At 47.1% G+C, this 16,312-nt stretch overlaps 1 protein-coding gene and 1 long non-coding RNA gene across 2 annotated transcripts in view; one reads left to right on the plus strand and one right to left on the minus strand.

Annotated features, from left to right (window-relative positions):
- LOC139761326 (uncharacterized) overlaps window positions 1-16,312 on the plus strand; it is a 45,594-nt gene that overhangs the window by 4,186 nt on the left and 25,096 nt on the right. The gene's annotated exons all lie outside the window — the stretch shown is intronic.
- Window positions 8,259-14,512, minus strand: LOC139761325 (oplophorus-luciferin 2-monooxygenase non-catalytic subunit-like). Its single transcript, XM_071685391.1, has 4 exons — window positions 13,775-14,512; window positions 12,291-12,446; window positions 10,458-10,562; window positions 8,259-9,489 (listed from the first exon to the last, which is right to left on the minus strand). The coding sequence occupies exons 1-4, from the start codon at window positions 14,427-14,429 to the stop codon at window positions 9,350-9,352; spliced, it is 1,056 nt and encodes a 351-aa protein (XP_071541492.1). The 5' UTR covers window positions 14,430-14,512; the 3' UTR covers window positions 8,259-9,349.

The following is a 16,312-nucleotide window of genomic DNA, read 5'->3' on the forward strand; positions in this document are numbered from 1 at the left end:
TGGTGTTAGACCTGGAATGCTGCTGTTGTGTTAGACCTGGAGTGTTGCAGTGGTGCTAGACTTGGACTGTTGCTATTGTGTAAGACCTGGAGTGTTGCAGTGGTGTTAGACCTGGAATGCTGCAGTGGTGTTAGACCTGGACTGTTGCTATTGTGTTAGACCTGGAGTGTTGCAGTGGTGTTAGACCTGGACTGTTGCTATTGTGTTAGACCTGGAGTGTTGCAGTGGTGTTAGACCTGGCGTGTTGCTATTGTGTTAGACCTGAAGTGTTGCAGTGGTGCTAGACCTGGACTGCTGCTATTGTGTTAGACCTGGAGTGTTGCAGTGGTGTTAGACCTGGCGTGTTGCTATTGTGTTAGACCTGAAGTGTTGCAGTGGTGTTAGACCTGGCGTGTTGCTATTGTGTTAGACCTAGAGTGTTGCAGTGGTGTTAGACCTGGCAGTCACTTGTTTATGTGTGGTCGTGATGGCAGTTCCCCACTGTTTGGTGTGTTGAACGATGTCTAAAGAGACACGTTATCTTCCACTGTCACCACTGACTTACGAGGTAAGGTAGTGAGGTAATTTACTATTCTAATTGTGCTAACTTGGTACTGGTTTTTTTTTCAACTTAACAACAGAGTAACTTGGATTGTACCTAATTGTACCAACTTAGGGAACATGCGATGGGAGCTGGAAGAAATAAGGGGAAAAAATCAGTAACCTCACTATTGTTACCACGTGGAAAGTAACTGGTTACCGGAGATCGGGTGAGATTACTGGGACGTGACGCGGAGAGGCACATCAAGATGGGGGTAACGTTGAGGAAGACGACAGAGGAAAGAATGTTGAGGAAGATTTGTTGAGATTTTTTACAATACTTACAGAGTAAGTGGTAGTACATCATCCCTACACTGTCCTCTGTACCACACATCATCCCTACACTGTCCTCTGTACCACATATCATCCCTACACTGTCCTCTGTACCACACATCATCCCTACACTGTCCTCTGTACACACATCATCCCTACACTGTCCTCTGTACACACATCATCCCTACACTGTCCTTTGTACCACACATCATCCCTACAGTGTCCTGTGTACCACACTTCATTCCTACACTGTCCTTTGTACCACACATCATCCCTACACTGTCCTTTGTACCACACATCATCCCTACACTGTCCTGTGTACCACACTTCATTCCTACACTGTCCTTTGTACCACACATCATCCCTACACTGTGTGTGAGGGAAGATGACAGGGTATTGCAACAATTCTCCATTGCCAGTGTTGTGATTCTATGCTCAGGGAAAGTCACATGTCGAGTTGTAGTTCTGTAGGCAAGTAGCTGTTGTGTAACGAATAATGACATTATCTTGAGTGTTTTATGTAAGGCAGAAAAGTGTGTGAGCCACGCGGCACCGCTGCCATGTTATGGTTGGATAGAGGAAAGCAAATCAAGGGGACCAGGGGAACAAGAAGATCACACGTGGGAAGTTTAGCGAGAAGATCCTGATACCAAACTTTGACAAGGGCGTTTGAACAAACGGTCTATCAAATAAGAAAACACTGCCTCAAGTGGGTCAGAGTGGCGTTGAAGTTTATAATGGGTTAAGAGAGAGAGCAAGATGGTCGGGCGGCGGGCCGAGTAAACCCAGACTTTGTGTCTTAGATCAGTTGGGAGGTGCAGGATGATGGTGAAGTTGTGTATGGAAGTTGTGATGGCTGTACTGATGCAGGAGGTCAGAGATATTGATCTGTGGTGCGGTAGGTCGGGTAAACTATCCTGTGAACAACTGTGGTGTTTATTGGCAAGTTTTGTGGACTTGGAGGTGAGGGAGGTATGGACTGTGCTGGTGGAGAGACGGTAGTATAGAGACATTGGAGAGACAATGATAGACGGGCTGTATGGGTGGAGAGACAATGATAGACGGGCTGTATGGGTGGAGAGACAATGATAGACGGGCTGTATTGGTGGAGAGACAGTGATAGACGGGCTGTATGGGTGGAGAGACAGTGATAGACGGGCTGTATTGGTGGAGAGACAGTGATAGACGGGCTGTATTGGTGGAGAGACAGTGATAGACGGGCTCTATTGGTGGAGAGACAGTGATAGACGGGCTGTATGGGTGGAGAGACAATGATAGACGGGCTGTATGGGTGGAGAGACAGTGATAGACAGGCTGTATTGGTGGAGAGACGATGATAGACGGGCTGTACTGGTGGAGAAACAGTGGTAGACTATACTGGTGGAGGGACAGTGACTGACAGAATATACTGGTGGAGAGACAGAAATGTATGAAGAGGAAAGTAAAGGTGGACCCATGCAGATGAACAGAAAGGAAAGATATGAAAGATGGAAAGAGAAAGAAAAGAATTAAAATGTTTAATGGAGAAGAGACGTGATGGAGGGAAAGAGCGACATGTTGTGACGTATGGTAATGGTTTGGATGGTGAGAAACGAAGAAAGACGAGACAATATTGCTAGTGGCAGTACAGGAACACTTGCTCAGAACACACTCTGTAAAGACGGAGGTTGGAGAGAGAGAGAGAAATGGTACCACTCATGTGAGGAGTGTGTAATGAATCAACCATTGCACTAAGTTGTTATAACAATGATACTGAGGCGTCACCAAGTGACGTAGTGGAATATTAAGTCGTAACGATAAAATGGCGTTTGATGTCGAGTGTTTTGGTTTGAGGACAGATCTCTAGAGCAATAGATATATCGAAGGTACATACTATGTGCGTAGAATTTTGGTAAATGATTTAGCGTCCAGTTTTGTACAACGTCATTTGCTGTTACATATCAATAACCAACAACCTCAAAGACCCAACATGTTGTTGATTCATAACAACACGCAATACTTGGCTCGCATCTCTTTCACCTCAGTGATATGTAATCTCGAAGATATATATCGATTGGTGAAAAATATTGACCGAAAGACTGTGAGTGTAGGGGGGTGGGGGACATTTAAGCTACTCACACGTGCCTCACTATGATACCTCATGACCGTGGCTCCCGGATGGTCCACCTCACTGTTGTGAGGCGTATGATGCATGAAATTTTAACTGGCTGGAGGAAACCACCACTCGACACACCCCCACACCCCCATGACTATCACCTAGCGATAGAACTCTCTCTCTCTCTCTCTCTCTCTCTCTCTCTCTCTCTCTCTCTCTCTCTCTCTCTCTCTCTCTCTCCAGAAACATTATTTAGTACACACACACACACATACACACACACACACACACACACACACACACACACACACAAACTGTTCCACATGTATGAATATCACGTACTATTTCCAGCGTAAATATATTCTTTTTACACATATTTCCAGACAGTTTCCGTGCCACATACTGGCCGGAAACTTTTTTAATCTCTTCTTTCGCAGGTTTACACCAAACTTCCGATGCGAATATTGAGACCTGAATTATGAGCTGGTCTCCAGTGTAAGACTTCGAACACGTACCCCCAGGTGGTCTTTCCTTTGTCATAGGAGTGAAAGCTGACAGCCACTTAAGTGTGAGTTCACTAAGGAGCCGAATTTAAACCATCCCGATGTATATGATGGAAGCAGTACTGGTAATATATTATTCATTTATTTATTCATTATACTTTGTCGCTGTCTCCCGCGTTAGCGAGGTAGCGCAAGGAAACAGACGAAAGAATGGCCCAACCCACCCACATACACATGTATATACATACACGTCCACACACAGCACATGTACATACCTATACATCTCATCGTATACATATATACATACACACAGACATATGCATATATACACATGTACATAATTCATACTGTCTGCCCTTATTCCCGTCGCCACCCCGCCATACATGGAATAACATCCCCCTCCCCCCTCATGTGTGCGAGGTAGCGCTAGGGAAAGACAACAAAGGCCACATTCGTTCACACTCAGTCTCTAGCTGTCATGTATAATGCACCGAAACCACGGGTCCCTTTCCACATCCAGGCGCCACAAAACTATCCATGGTTTACCCCAGACGCTTCACATGCCCTGGTTCAATCCATTGACAGCACGTCGACCCCGGTATACCACATCGTTCCAATTCACTCTATTCCTTGCACGCTTTTCACCCTCCTGCATGTTCAGGCCCCGATCACTCAAAATCTTTTTCACTCCATCTTTCCACCTCCAGTTTAGTCTCCCACTTCTCGTTCCTTCCACCTCTGACACATATATCCTTTTTGTCAATCTTTCCTCACTCATTCTCTCCATGTGACCAAACCATTTCAAACCACCCTCTTCTGCTCTCTCAGCCACACTCTTTTTATTACCACACATCTCTCTTACCCTTTCATTACTTACTCGATCAAACCACCTCACACCACATATTGTCCCCAGACATCTCATTTCCAGCACATCCACCCTCCTCCGCACAACTCTATCTATAGCCCACGCCTCGCAACCATATAACATTGTTGGAACCACTATTCCTTCAAACATACCCATTTTTGCTTTCCAAGATAACGTTTTCTTCTTCCACACATTTTTTAACGCTCCCAGAATTTTCACTCCCTCCCCCACCCTATGATTCACTTCCGCTTCCATGGTTCCATCCGCTGCCAAATTCACTCCCAGATACCTAAAACACTTCACTTCCTCCAGTTTTTCTCCATTCAAACTTACCTCCCAATTGACTTGTCCCTCAACCCTACTGTACCTAATAACCTTGCTCTTATTCACATTTACTCTCAGTTTTCTTCTTTCACACACTTTACCAAACTCAGTCACCAGCTTCTGCAGTTTCTCACCCGAATCTGCCACCAGCGCTGTATCATCAGCGAACAACAATTGACTCACTTCCCAAGCTCTCTCATCCACAACAGACTGCATACTTGCCCCTCTTTCCAAAACTCTTGCATTCACCTCCCTAACAACCCCATCCATAAACAAATAAAACAACCATGGAGACATCACGCACCCCTGCCGCAAACCAACATTCACTGAGAACCAATCACTTTCCTCTCTTCCAACACGTACACATGCCTTACATCCTCAATAAAAACTTTTCACTGCTTCTAGCAACTTACCTCCTACACCATATATTCTTAATACCTTCCACAGAGCATCTCTATCAACTCTATCATATGCCATCTCCAGATCCATAAATGCTACATACAAATCCATTTGCTTTTCCAAGTATTTCTCACATACATTTTTCAAAGCAAACACCTGATCCACACATCCCCTACCACTTCTGAAACCACACTGCCCTTCCCCAATCTGATGCTCTGTACATGCCTTCACCCTCCCAATCAATACCTTCCTATATAATTTCCCAAAAATACGCAACAAACTTATACCTCTGTAATTAGAGCACTCCCTCGTATCCCCTTTGCCTTTGTGCAGTGGCACTATGCACGCATTCCGCCAGTCCTCAGGCACCTCACCATGAGTCATACATACACTGAATAACCTTACCAACCAGTCAACAATACAGTCACCCCCTTTTTTAATAAATTCCACTGCAATACCATCCAAACCTGCTGCCTTGCCGGCTTTCATCTTCCGCAAAGCTTTTACTACCTCTTCTCTGTTTACCAAATCATTCTCCCTAACCCTCTCACTTTGCACACCACCTCGACCAAAACACCCTATATCTGCCACTCTATCATCAAACACATTCAACAAACCTTCAAAATACTCACTCCATCTCCTTTTCACATCACCACTACTTGTTATCACCTCCCCATTAGCCCCCTTCACTGATGTTCCCATTTGTTCCCTTCTTACGCACTTTATTTACCTCCTTCCAAAGCATCTTTTTATTTTCCCTAAAATTTAATGATACTCTCTCACCCCAACTCTCATTTGCCCTCTTTTTCGCCTCTTGCACCTTTCTCTTGACCTTCTGCCTCTTTCTTTTATACATCTCCCAGTCATTTGCATTATTTCCCTGCAAAAATCGTCCAAATGCCTCTCTCTTCTCTTTCACTAATAATCTTACTTCTTCATCCCACCACTCACTACCCTTTCTAATCTGCCCACCTACCACGCTTCTCATGCCACAAGCATCTTTTGCACAAGTCATCACTGCTTCCCTAAATACATCCCATTCCTCCCTCACTCCCCTTACATCCTTTGTTCTCACCTTTTTCCAGTCTCTCCTGGTACTTGCTTACACAAGTCTCCTTCTCAAGCTCACTTACTCTCTCCACTCTCTTCACCCCATCATTCATAGGAGTCAAACCTGACAGCCACTTAAGGACTAGCTCAGTAAGGAGCCGAATTTAAACCATCTCGATATATATGATGGAGGCAGTACTGGTAATATATATATATATATATATATATATATATATATATATATATATATATATATATATATATATATATATATATATATATTCCTCTGAGTCCACAGGGAAAATGAAACACGATGAGTTCCCAAGTGCACTTTTGTGTGATGATCACATCATCAGGGGAGACACAAGAGAGAAATATAACAATCAGTTGATATACAACGAAGAGACGTAGCTAGGACGCCATTTGGTAAACATGTGATTGTCCAAGACAGTCAACGAGCGTATCATAAACTTATTATGTGGACAAGAAGGTGAATTGTTTACAAATTTTATCGACAATGAAGTTATCCAATTTGTATAAACCATCACTAATATTAACATTATAATTCTTTGTGCGTTTGATAATAGAAGATTCAGTGATATTTGTCGTGGTAATAGGGTTAGAGTTAAGAACTGAGATGGCGTTACTCCAGTCAATACAATGATCATAGTTTTTAACATGATTAAACAAGGCATTTGATTCTTGTCCCGTTCTTATACTATATTTATGTTGCTTAAGTTTAACAGAAAGATCCTTACAAGTCTGAACAACATAAAACTTATCACAATTTCTACATGGCACTGAATGCTGCCTACCAGAGAGAGAAAGAGAGAGAGAGAGAGAGAGAGAGAGAGAGAGAGAGAGAGAGAGAGAGAGAGAGAGAGAGAATCACTAAGGCGTGTAATCTATTTTGTCTCGTATAACAATAGTTACAATTACTTCATAAGCGGTCGTTCTAACCTTACCCAAAGTAACACAGATTCCGTCATCTGATACCTTGATGTTCGCCAGCACCACTACCACTGTGGTGGGGAACTAAGGAGAGAGAGAGAGAGAGAGAGAGAGAGAGAGAGAGAGAGAGAGAGAGAGAGAGAGAGAGAGAGAGAGAGAGAGAGAGGCCCCCTTGTGGAGAAGACTGGTGGATGGGTTCGAACTCTCTTAAGTTTCAGACTAGAGTCACCTGTGAGCTATCCTCCTGCTGAGTATTGATCGCGGTAATATCTGTTCTCACACCTTCCTATACGACTGCCAATGTCAGTCATCATTTCTCTTGGAGGAGCAGTGGATGGGGAAGTGACATTTGGGACGAAGAAAGTGACTACTGTCCACCAGCAGATAACCTGGTCATAGTCCACAGGTCTTGTGTTATCTGTCCTTCCCATGTACTGTCCTCCAGCAGATAACCTGGTCATAGACCATCAGGTCTTGTGTTATCTGTCCTTCCCATGTACTGTCCTCCAGCAGATAACCTAGTCATAGACCATCAGATCTTGTGTTATCTGTCCTTCCCATGTACTGTCCTCCAGCAGATGACCTGGTCATAGACCATCAGGTCTTGTGTTATCTGTCCTTCCCATGTACTGTCCACCAGCAGATGACCTGGTCATAGACCATCAGGTCTTGTGTTATCTGTCCTTCCCATGTACTGTCCTCCAGCAGATAACCTGGTCATAGACCATCAGGGTCTTGTGTTATCTGTCCTTCCCATGTACTGTCCTCCAGCAAATAACCTGTTTGTGCATAACCAGATGTACTCTAGATGTACTTCCTTGTTTGTGCATAACTAGATGTACTGTAGCTGTACTTCTTCGTGTGTAATTACCCATAATCACTTCAGCAGACCGTCTCATTCTCACCACACACACACACACACACACACACACACACACACACACACACACACACACACACACACACACTAGCCTCGAGACTGATCAGCTGCTGATCAACCAGGAGTAGAAATATAATCAAATTTCCCACATTAATCCCGAGGAAGTAAACATCATAAGTTCTGCACGTCTGTCAACATCATTCATACCTTCATTATTGGTGAAAGAAATTGTAAATGAGTGAAGGAGCTGAAAAGAGAGAACACGAGGGCGTGTCGTGTACACCCACTATATAGAATTTGTTTTGCATCCCAGATAATGGCTTGTACAAACTGCAGGTGGCTAGTTATTTCAACTCATTTAATGGTAACAAAAGGAGACAACATTGATTATCAGTAGAACACATCCTTGACAACAGCAACAGTTCAGCTACCACCAGTAGTAAACACATGACCTCTGGTGCTATACGATGTGGTATTTGATGTATACAAACACAAGGATGTAACATGGATATAGTTCACTAAACTGAATTAGATAAGTTGTGTTTATTGTACAAAGATGAGAGACCACATCTCACACACCAACCTGGCCTGCTGTACATACACACATCTCACACACCAACCTGGCCTGCTGTACATACACACATCTCACACACCAACCTGACCTGCTGTACATACACACATCTCACACACCAACCTGGCCTGCTGTACATACACACATCTCACACACCGACCTGGCCTGCTGTACATACACACATCTCACACCGTTGTAAATACAGGTGTTGAGTAATCGCCGTGGTGGTCTTCACCAGTAGCCGTGGTGGTCGTGGCGGTGGTCTTCACCAGTGGTCGTTGTGGTCTTCACCAGTGGTCGTGGTGGTGGTCTTCACCAGTGGTCGTGGTGGTGGTCTTCACCAGTGGTCGTGGTGGTCTTCACTAGCGGTCATGGTGGTCTTCACCTGTGGTAGTGGTGGTGGTCTTCACCAGTGGTCGTTGTGGTCTTCACCAGTGGTCGTGGTGGTGGTCTTCACCAGTGGTCGTGGTGGTGGTCTTCACCAGTGGTCGTGGTGGTCTTCACTAGCGGTCATGGTGGTCTTCACCTGTGGTAGTGGTGGTGGTCTTCATCAGTGGGTCGTGGTGGTCTGCATCGTTTGTGACTGAGGTAAGAAATGTTCTCAGTCATGTTAACTTGCGGTGGTCTTCTGTCCCTTCCATAGCTGCCATCAGCAAGATTCGTCTGGGCTCCATCCTGTCCCTCCTACTGATTGTAGCGCAGCCTTGGAGCTTCAGGGGTCCTTGCAAATGGCATCCAGAGGCCTTATGGTAGTAGTGAACTGGAGTTCTTTGGTGGTGAGGGAACACTGGTCGTGGTAGTTAAGGGTGAAGTGACGAGGAGGAGATGGGAGAGGGTCAACGGTAGTTTGCGACGCTGGTTAACAATGTTCGTACCCAGCAAGGTCGAGGTCGACCAGTCGATGGCCATCAGCACAGGTCGTGTATACGTCGACCTCATGTAGGAAAGTTGCGTTACGCAGGATCCAAGCTATGTCACACGTGCAGTGAAGAGGGTTACCTGCAGGGCAAGGGCATGGTGTTACTCTGTTACTGGGGCAAGACTGTTACTGGGGCAAGACTGTTACTGGGGCAGGACTGTTACTGGGGCAGGACTGTTACTGGGGCAAGACTGTTACTGGGGCAAGACTGTTACTGGGGCAAGACTGTTACTGGGGCAGGACTGTTACTGGGGCAAGACTGTTACTGGGGCAAGACTGTTACCGGGGCAGGACTGTTACTGGGGCAAGACTGTTACTGGGGCAAGACTGTTACTGGGGCAGGACTGTTACTGGGGCAGGACTGTTACTGGGGCAGGACTGTTACTGGGGCAAGACTGTTACTGGGGCAGGACTGTTACTGGGGCAAGACTGTTACTGGGGCAAGACTGTTACTGGGGTAAGACTGTTACTGGGGCAAGACTGTTACTGGGGCAGGACTGTTACTGGGGCAAGACTGTTACTGGGGCAGGACTGTTACTGGGGCAAGACTGTTACTGGGGCAAGACTGTTACCGGGGCAGGACTGTTACTGGGGCAGGACTGTTACTGGGGCAGGACTGTTACTGGGGCAAGACTGTTACTGGGGCAGGACTGTTACTGGGGCAAGACTGTTACTGGGGCAAGACTGTTACTGGGGTAAGACTGTTACTGGGGCAAGACTGTTACTGGGGCAGGACTGTTACTGGGGCAAGACTGTTACTGGGGCAGGACTGTTACTGGGGCAAGACTGTTACTGGGGCAAGACTGTTACCGGGGCAGGACTGTTACTGGGGCAAGACTGTTACTGGGGCAAGACTGTTACTGGGGCAAGACTGTTACTGGGGCAGGACTGTTACTGGGGCAAGACTGTTACTGGGGCAAGACTGTTACTGGGGCAAGACTGTTACTGGGGCAGGACTGTTACTGGGGCAGGACTGTTACTGGGGCAAGACTGTTACTGGGGCAAGACTGTTACTGGGGCAAGACTGTTACTGGGGTCTGGGACTCACCGTAAGGGTCCAGATATCCGCCATCCTCGAGCAACTTTCGCCATGTGCCCTCGGGCAGCGACCTGAGATGGTTGTGGTGGATGTACACCCAGCCGTTGACCAGACCTGTGGATGACAACGGTAACACAGGTCAGTACTGTTCACACCCAGCCGTTGACCAGACCTGTGGATGACAACGGTAACACAGGTCAGTACTGTTCACACCCAGCCGTTGACCAGACCAACGCCTACACCGTTTGGTTATACCCTGACCCCAAGAACAGATCTGTTGTAACAACGGGGCCTCAATACTGTTTGTACACGACTGTTTGCTCGTTCATTTTCTTAAGTGACCTGCGCCAACCATGATGATGACCTGCGCCAACCATGATGATGACCTGCGCCAACCATGATGATGTTTCTTATCATTAAGTTGGTCATGAGAGACAGGACGCGTGCCAGCAGGTGTTTGACATCTGATATTGACCCATTATTCCCATGAGCCCATATCTTGCCTCCCCATACTCCCATTCTACACCCATGTCTCACCCATCACTTCCAGACCTCATATATATGGAAGGATATTTGAGTTAACCATATAGTTTATCTGAGGAGATATCCATTTTCTTTAGCTGAAGGTTTCGTACCCAAATTGCATTTTTTTATCAGCAGCTGTGTAGCCAGATGGGTTCATTTCTTCACTGAGTGAATCATTTATGAAATATCTGCATCAAATCCTTCACTTCACAGTGTTGGTCTGGCGTTCGTAGAACATGTATGATCCAGACACACGCACCTTGCCCGTAGTCTGGGTCTGTTTCACAACAGATGTTGCTTCACATCCTGTGTGTTGTCGTAGTAAGAGACCTACCTTACCCTGCAGATGTCAGGCGCGCTCATAATGCCTTGCAACTTTGAAATGAAACCAGAGTGATTGGATGGTGAGATCGTATACTACATTTATCATGTAATGTAGTAATGTAGTCGTAATAGCTCTCTCTCTCTCTCTCTCTCTCTCTCTCTCTCTCTCTCTCTCTCTCTCTCTCTCTCTCTCTCTCTCTCTCTCTCTCTCGGGTCCAGCAAGCCTTTACGTGACCCTTCCCAAATCTCTCTGAGGGCATCTGTTACCCCTCACACAAACGTGACAAGACGCTTCGTGTAACAGACTGGCATGTGACATGACCTGACACCTCCAGTACCTCTCCTGACCTGACCAGCTGTAACACACACCTCTGGCAACGTTCCTGACCTGACCAGCTGTAACACACACCTCTGGTAACGTTCCTGACCTGACCAGCTGTAACAGACACCTCTGGTAACGTTCCTGACCTGACCAGCTGTAACACACACCTCTGGTAACGTTCCTGACCTGACCAGCTGTAACACACACCTCTGGTAACGTTCCTGACCTGACCAGCTGTAACAGACACCTCTGGTAACGTTCCTGACCTGACCAGCTGTAACAGACACCTCTGGTAACGTTCCTGACCTGACCAGCTGTAACACACACCTCTGGTAACGTTCCTGACCTGACCAGCTGTAACACACACCTCTGGTAACGTTCCTGACCTGACCAGCTGTAACACACACCTCTGGTAACGTTCCTGACCTGACCAGCTGTAACACACACCTCTGGTAACGTTCCTGACCTGACCAGCTGTAACACACACCTCTGGTAACGTTCCTGACCTGACCAGCTGTAACACACACCTCTGGTAACGTTCCTGACCTGACCAGCTGTAACACACACCTCTGGTAACGTTCCTGACCTGACCAGCTGTAACACACACCTCTGGTAACGTTCCTGACCTGACTGGTTGAGGAGCCAGAGTTGTGTAGCTTCGTTGCTCTCACCTGGGAAGGCGTCGGGGGAGACGCTGCTTATCTCGTTGTATCCCACGTCGATCATGCCAGTGGCGGGGGTGCAGTCCACCGAGCTGGGAGGCAGGTGGGTCAGCTGGTTCCTACCAAGTCCCACGTTCCTCAACTTCCTGAGACCAGAGAACGTCCCTGTGGGAAGGCGAGAGATGTGAAGCAGGTGTTGGAGATGAGAGAAGGATTGTGTGGGACACCACACAGGGTGGGACGGGTTGGGTGGGACTGGTGACTTGAGATGGGTGGGACTGGTGACTGGGTTGGGTGGGACTGGTGACTTGAGATGGGTGGGACTTGTGACTTGAGATGGGTGGGACTTGTGACTTGAGATGGGTGGGACTTGTGACTTGAGATGGGTGGGACTGGTGACTGGGTTGGGTGGGACTTGTGACTTGAGATGGGTGGGACTGGTGACTGGGTTGGGTGGGACTTGTGACTTGAGATGGGTGGGACTGGTGACTGGGTTGGGTGGGACTTGTGACTTGAGATGGGTGGGACTGGTGACTGAGATGGGTGGGACTTGTGACTTGAGATGGGTGGGACTGGTGACTGGGTTGGGTGGGACTGGTGACTTGAGATGGGTGGGACTTGTGACTTGAGATGGGTGGGACTTGTGACTTGAGATGGGTGGGACTGGTGACTGGTTTGGGTGGGACTGGTGACTTGAGATGGGTGGGACTGGTGACTGAGATGGGTGGGACTGGTGACTGGGTTGGGTGGGACTTGTGACTTGAGATGGGTGGTACTGGTGACTGAGATGGGTGGGACTGGTGACTGAGATAGGTGGAACTGGTGACTGGGTTGGGTGGTAACTGTGTGTGTGTGTGTGTGTGAAAATCCAATGATATATAGTGTAAACAGAGGCCAGAGTATTTAACTGATACAAGAATTGCACACCATCATTTATATAATGCTCCCTTGGTAACAGTGTAATGTAATTCATTATGGGTTACGTATGTAATGCTCCCTTGGTAACAGTGTAATGCAATTCATATGGGTTAAACATGTGATACATCCTTCAGTAACAGTGTAATGTAATTCATCAGTTAACCAACCAATCCTGACACTGGGAAGACGTAGATACATTTAGTTGGTAGTTTTATATTTCTGTGCCAAGAGAACGTAAAAAATGCCAACATTTGTTATATTTGGGAACAAATGTTGACTGGGAAGTCTAGAAGGAAAAACATTCCATCCTGGGAGTGAATAACACCTCGCTGAATATTATGAAAATCATTATGGATAAATGTATAGTGACAACCGCTCCATCTGACAGTAGACAATATGAATGGAATTGATTAATTCGAGACTTTTATCATCCTTGACATCATACCAAGGAAAGACTGTCGAGGTTTGTATGACCAAGAGAACAGCGGTCGACTCCTGACTCGACTGAATAATGAATCAGTGTCGAGTACAGACGGGAGGTTAAGGTGTTCGCTTAAGACGTTAGTAGTTCATACCAGGGACCAGCCCAGAGATGCCGACGTCTGACAGATGAACATCAAGCAGCTCTGGTGTATTGACGAAGGCTGAGCCTGGCAACCCGCCCAGGGGATTGTGGGAGAGGTAGAGTGTCTGCAGACTGGGCGACACCAGCACGGGGAACCCAGCCAGAAAGTTGTGTCTTAGATCCAGCGACTTGAGTGACGTGAAGAAGTGAAGGTCGCTGAAGGGGAAGAGGACGATATTGTTGAAGTTGAAGACCATGTGGACCGCGGTGGCGCTGCTGCCGATAAGAGCGTTGTCCTCCACAAGTTCCAGGGCTCCGTCTGTGATCCAGAACTCCTCGAAGGTGGCGCTGCCTAGGGCATCGCTCTTGAGGATCCTCAGTTGCCTGTTGCCGAAGATGGTCAGCCTATGGAAGGTGGTGGAGGGGAAGTTTGCCTGGAACACGGCAGCTAACTCGTCCTCGCTCGTCACTTCTGAACAGTTCATGTCCATCGAATTCTGGGAGTTCAAGGAACACACGCAGGGGAAGATGTCCTGCGCGTCAGGACAGGCCAGGTCACGCGGACCATCGTCCTGGGGGCTCTGGTTCGAGGCCTCCACCCCCCCAGGTCTGGCGACACTCAGTACCAGCAGCAAGGACCAGAACAGCCAGGAGAAATCCATCATGTGGCGGGAAGGAGGAGAAGTGGACCGTCTCGTTCTGATGGCCGCCAAAGGCAGAATGAGGCAGCGTCAGCGAACCCCGGCCAAGATGGCTCGGTCGGCAGCTGTTGCCAGGGTATGAAGAGACCCCGCTGGAAACAACGTGGGAAATGGGGTGTGCTGTGAGGGTGGCGCGGGATGATGAGGGTGAGGGTGGCGCGGGATGATGAGGGTGAGGGTGGCGCGGGAAGCGTGGATGATGAGGGTCCACATCCAGGTTCTTGCTATGCAGACTCTCACTCAGGCAGCTGGCCAGTCTCACTCGTCTATTGCACCTCATTATCTCTCACCCATCTATTGCACCTCATTATGTCTCACCCATCTATTGCACCTCATTATGTCTCACCCATCTATTGCACCTCATTATGTCTCACCCATCTATTGCACCTCATTATCTCTCACCCATCTATTGCACCTCATTATCTCTCACCCATCTATTGCACCTCATTATCTCTCACCCATCTATTGCACCTCATTCTCTCTCTCATTAACTTCCAACGTTTTTATAAACACAATCCCAGTCTCTGTCACCAGCCTCTAGAACATCTTTCTGGACTCTGCCACCAGTTCCTCATCATCTGCAAACAGCAGCAGACTTACTTCCCATACTCTCCAACCGACTGGTAGCCCCAAGACCTTTCCAATTACCTCCGTAGATTAAATAGCCACGGTGCAATCACATATCTTTTATGCAGAGCTTCACCGGAAGCCACACACACACACACACTTTGCTTCCTAGAGGCACATACATCCTACTACACATGGCCACGTATAACCTCCTCCTTCCAACACGTACTTACATCCTCATTCACGCCCTTCACAGCAAAACCCTGGTCCACACACTCACCCGAAACGACTTTGCTTTCCCCCAGTCAGCTGCATGTAAACACGACACCAAACCTCTCGCTTCCCACTGATCGAAACCCCTTACAAACATACTCAACTGGACACAAGCCATTTTCTTTTGTGCTCCTAATCTCCCCCCGACTCTTTCCCTGCAGATGACTACCACTGACATATCTATTTCCTACTTCACTAGTAATTTAGCTTCCTCCCACCACTCATCATCGCCTTTCCTTACACATCCCAGCTCCTGCTACCAGGCGCTTACCTGCACACTGACGCACATCTTCCATAAGTGCCTTACATTTCTCGTGTTTCATTTACCTTCACCTTGTGCCATTTCTCGATCATTGTCTATTAGTATCACTGCATAAATTCCATTCTCCTAAAGTCACTCACTCCTACCACATCTTTCATTAGCATGTCATTTCCTGCTTCCCTGGACCCACCACCATCTTGGACTGTCGCCTCCACTAAGAAATGATAATACATTTTATCTGCCGTTTTTTTTCAGCACGTTCACGTCCAACAATCTCTCCTTTGAACATAATTCAATAAACATACAGTCCACTAAAGATCTTATACCCCACACCTCAATCTCTCATGTTTGATGACGTATGAACATTGTCTTGAACCACGCGTTCGCAATCACCATTCCTCACTCAGCACACAAGACTTAACATATTGTAAAACATAAGTCAAAAGATGGACTCTTTTCGGGCACTAATTTGCTGGAACACAGCAATATTTCAAAGCCGAGGACGAGAGGAAGAGCAAAAAAGGGAACGTTTTTTTATGTTCGTTTGGTTCCAGATGTGGCGGAAATGTTTCCAGGGACAACACCATATATCACCGTCATAATATGTCGCTGGTGTGGAGGCAGTGTGGTCGTGGTGGAGTGAGGAGGACTGTGTCACACTCTCCAACACTTGCCCTGTGAAGGTGCTCATTCTGCAGGATACACACAGTGGATTGGTAGTCACATTGCCTTGCCACGTATACCA

Source organism: Panulirus ornatus, chromosome 40 (genome assembly GCF_036320965.1).
Source record: "Panulirus ornatus isolate Po-2019 chromosome 40, ASM3632096v1, whole genome shotgun sequence".
In the NCBI taxonomy this organism is placed as follows: Eukaryota; Metazoa; Arthropoda; class Malacostraca; order Decapoda; family Palinuridae; genus Panulirus; species Panulirus ornatus.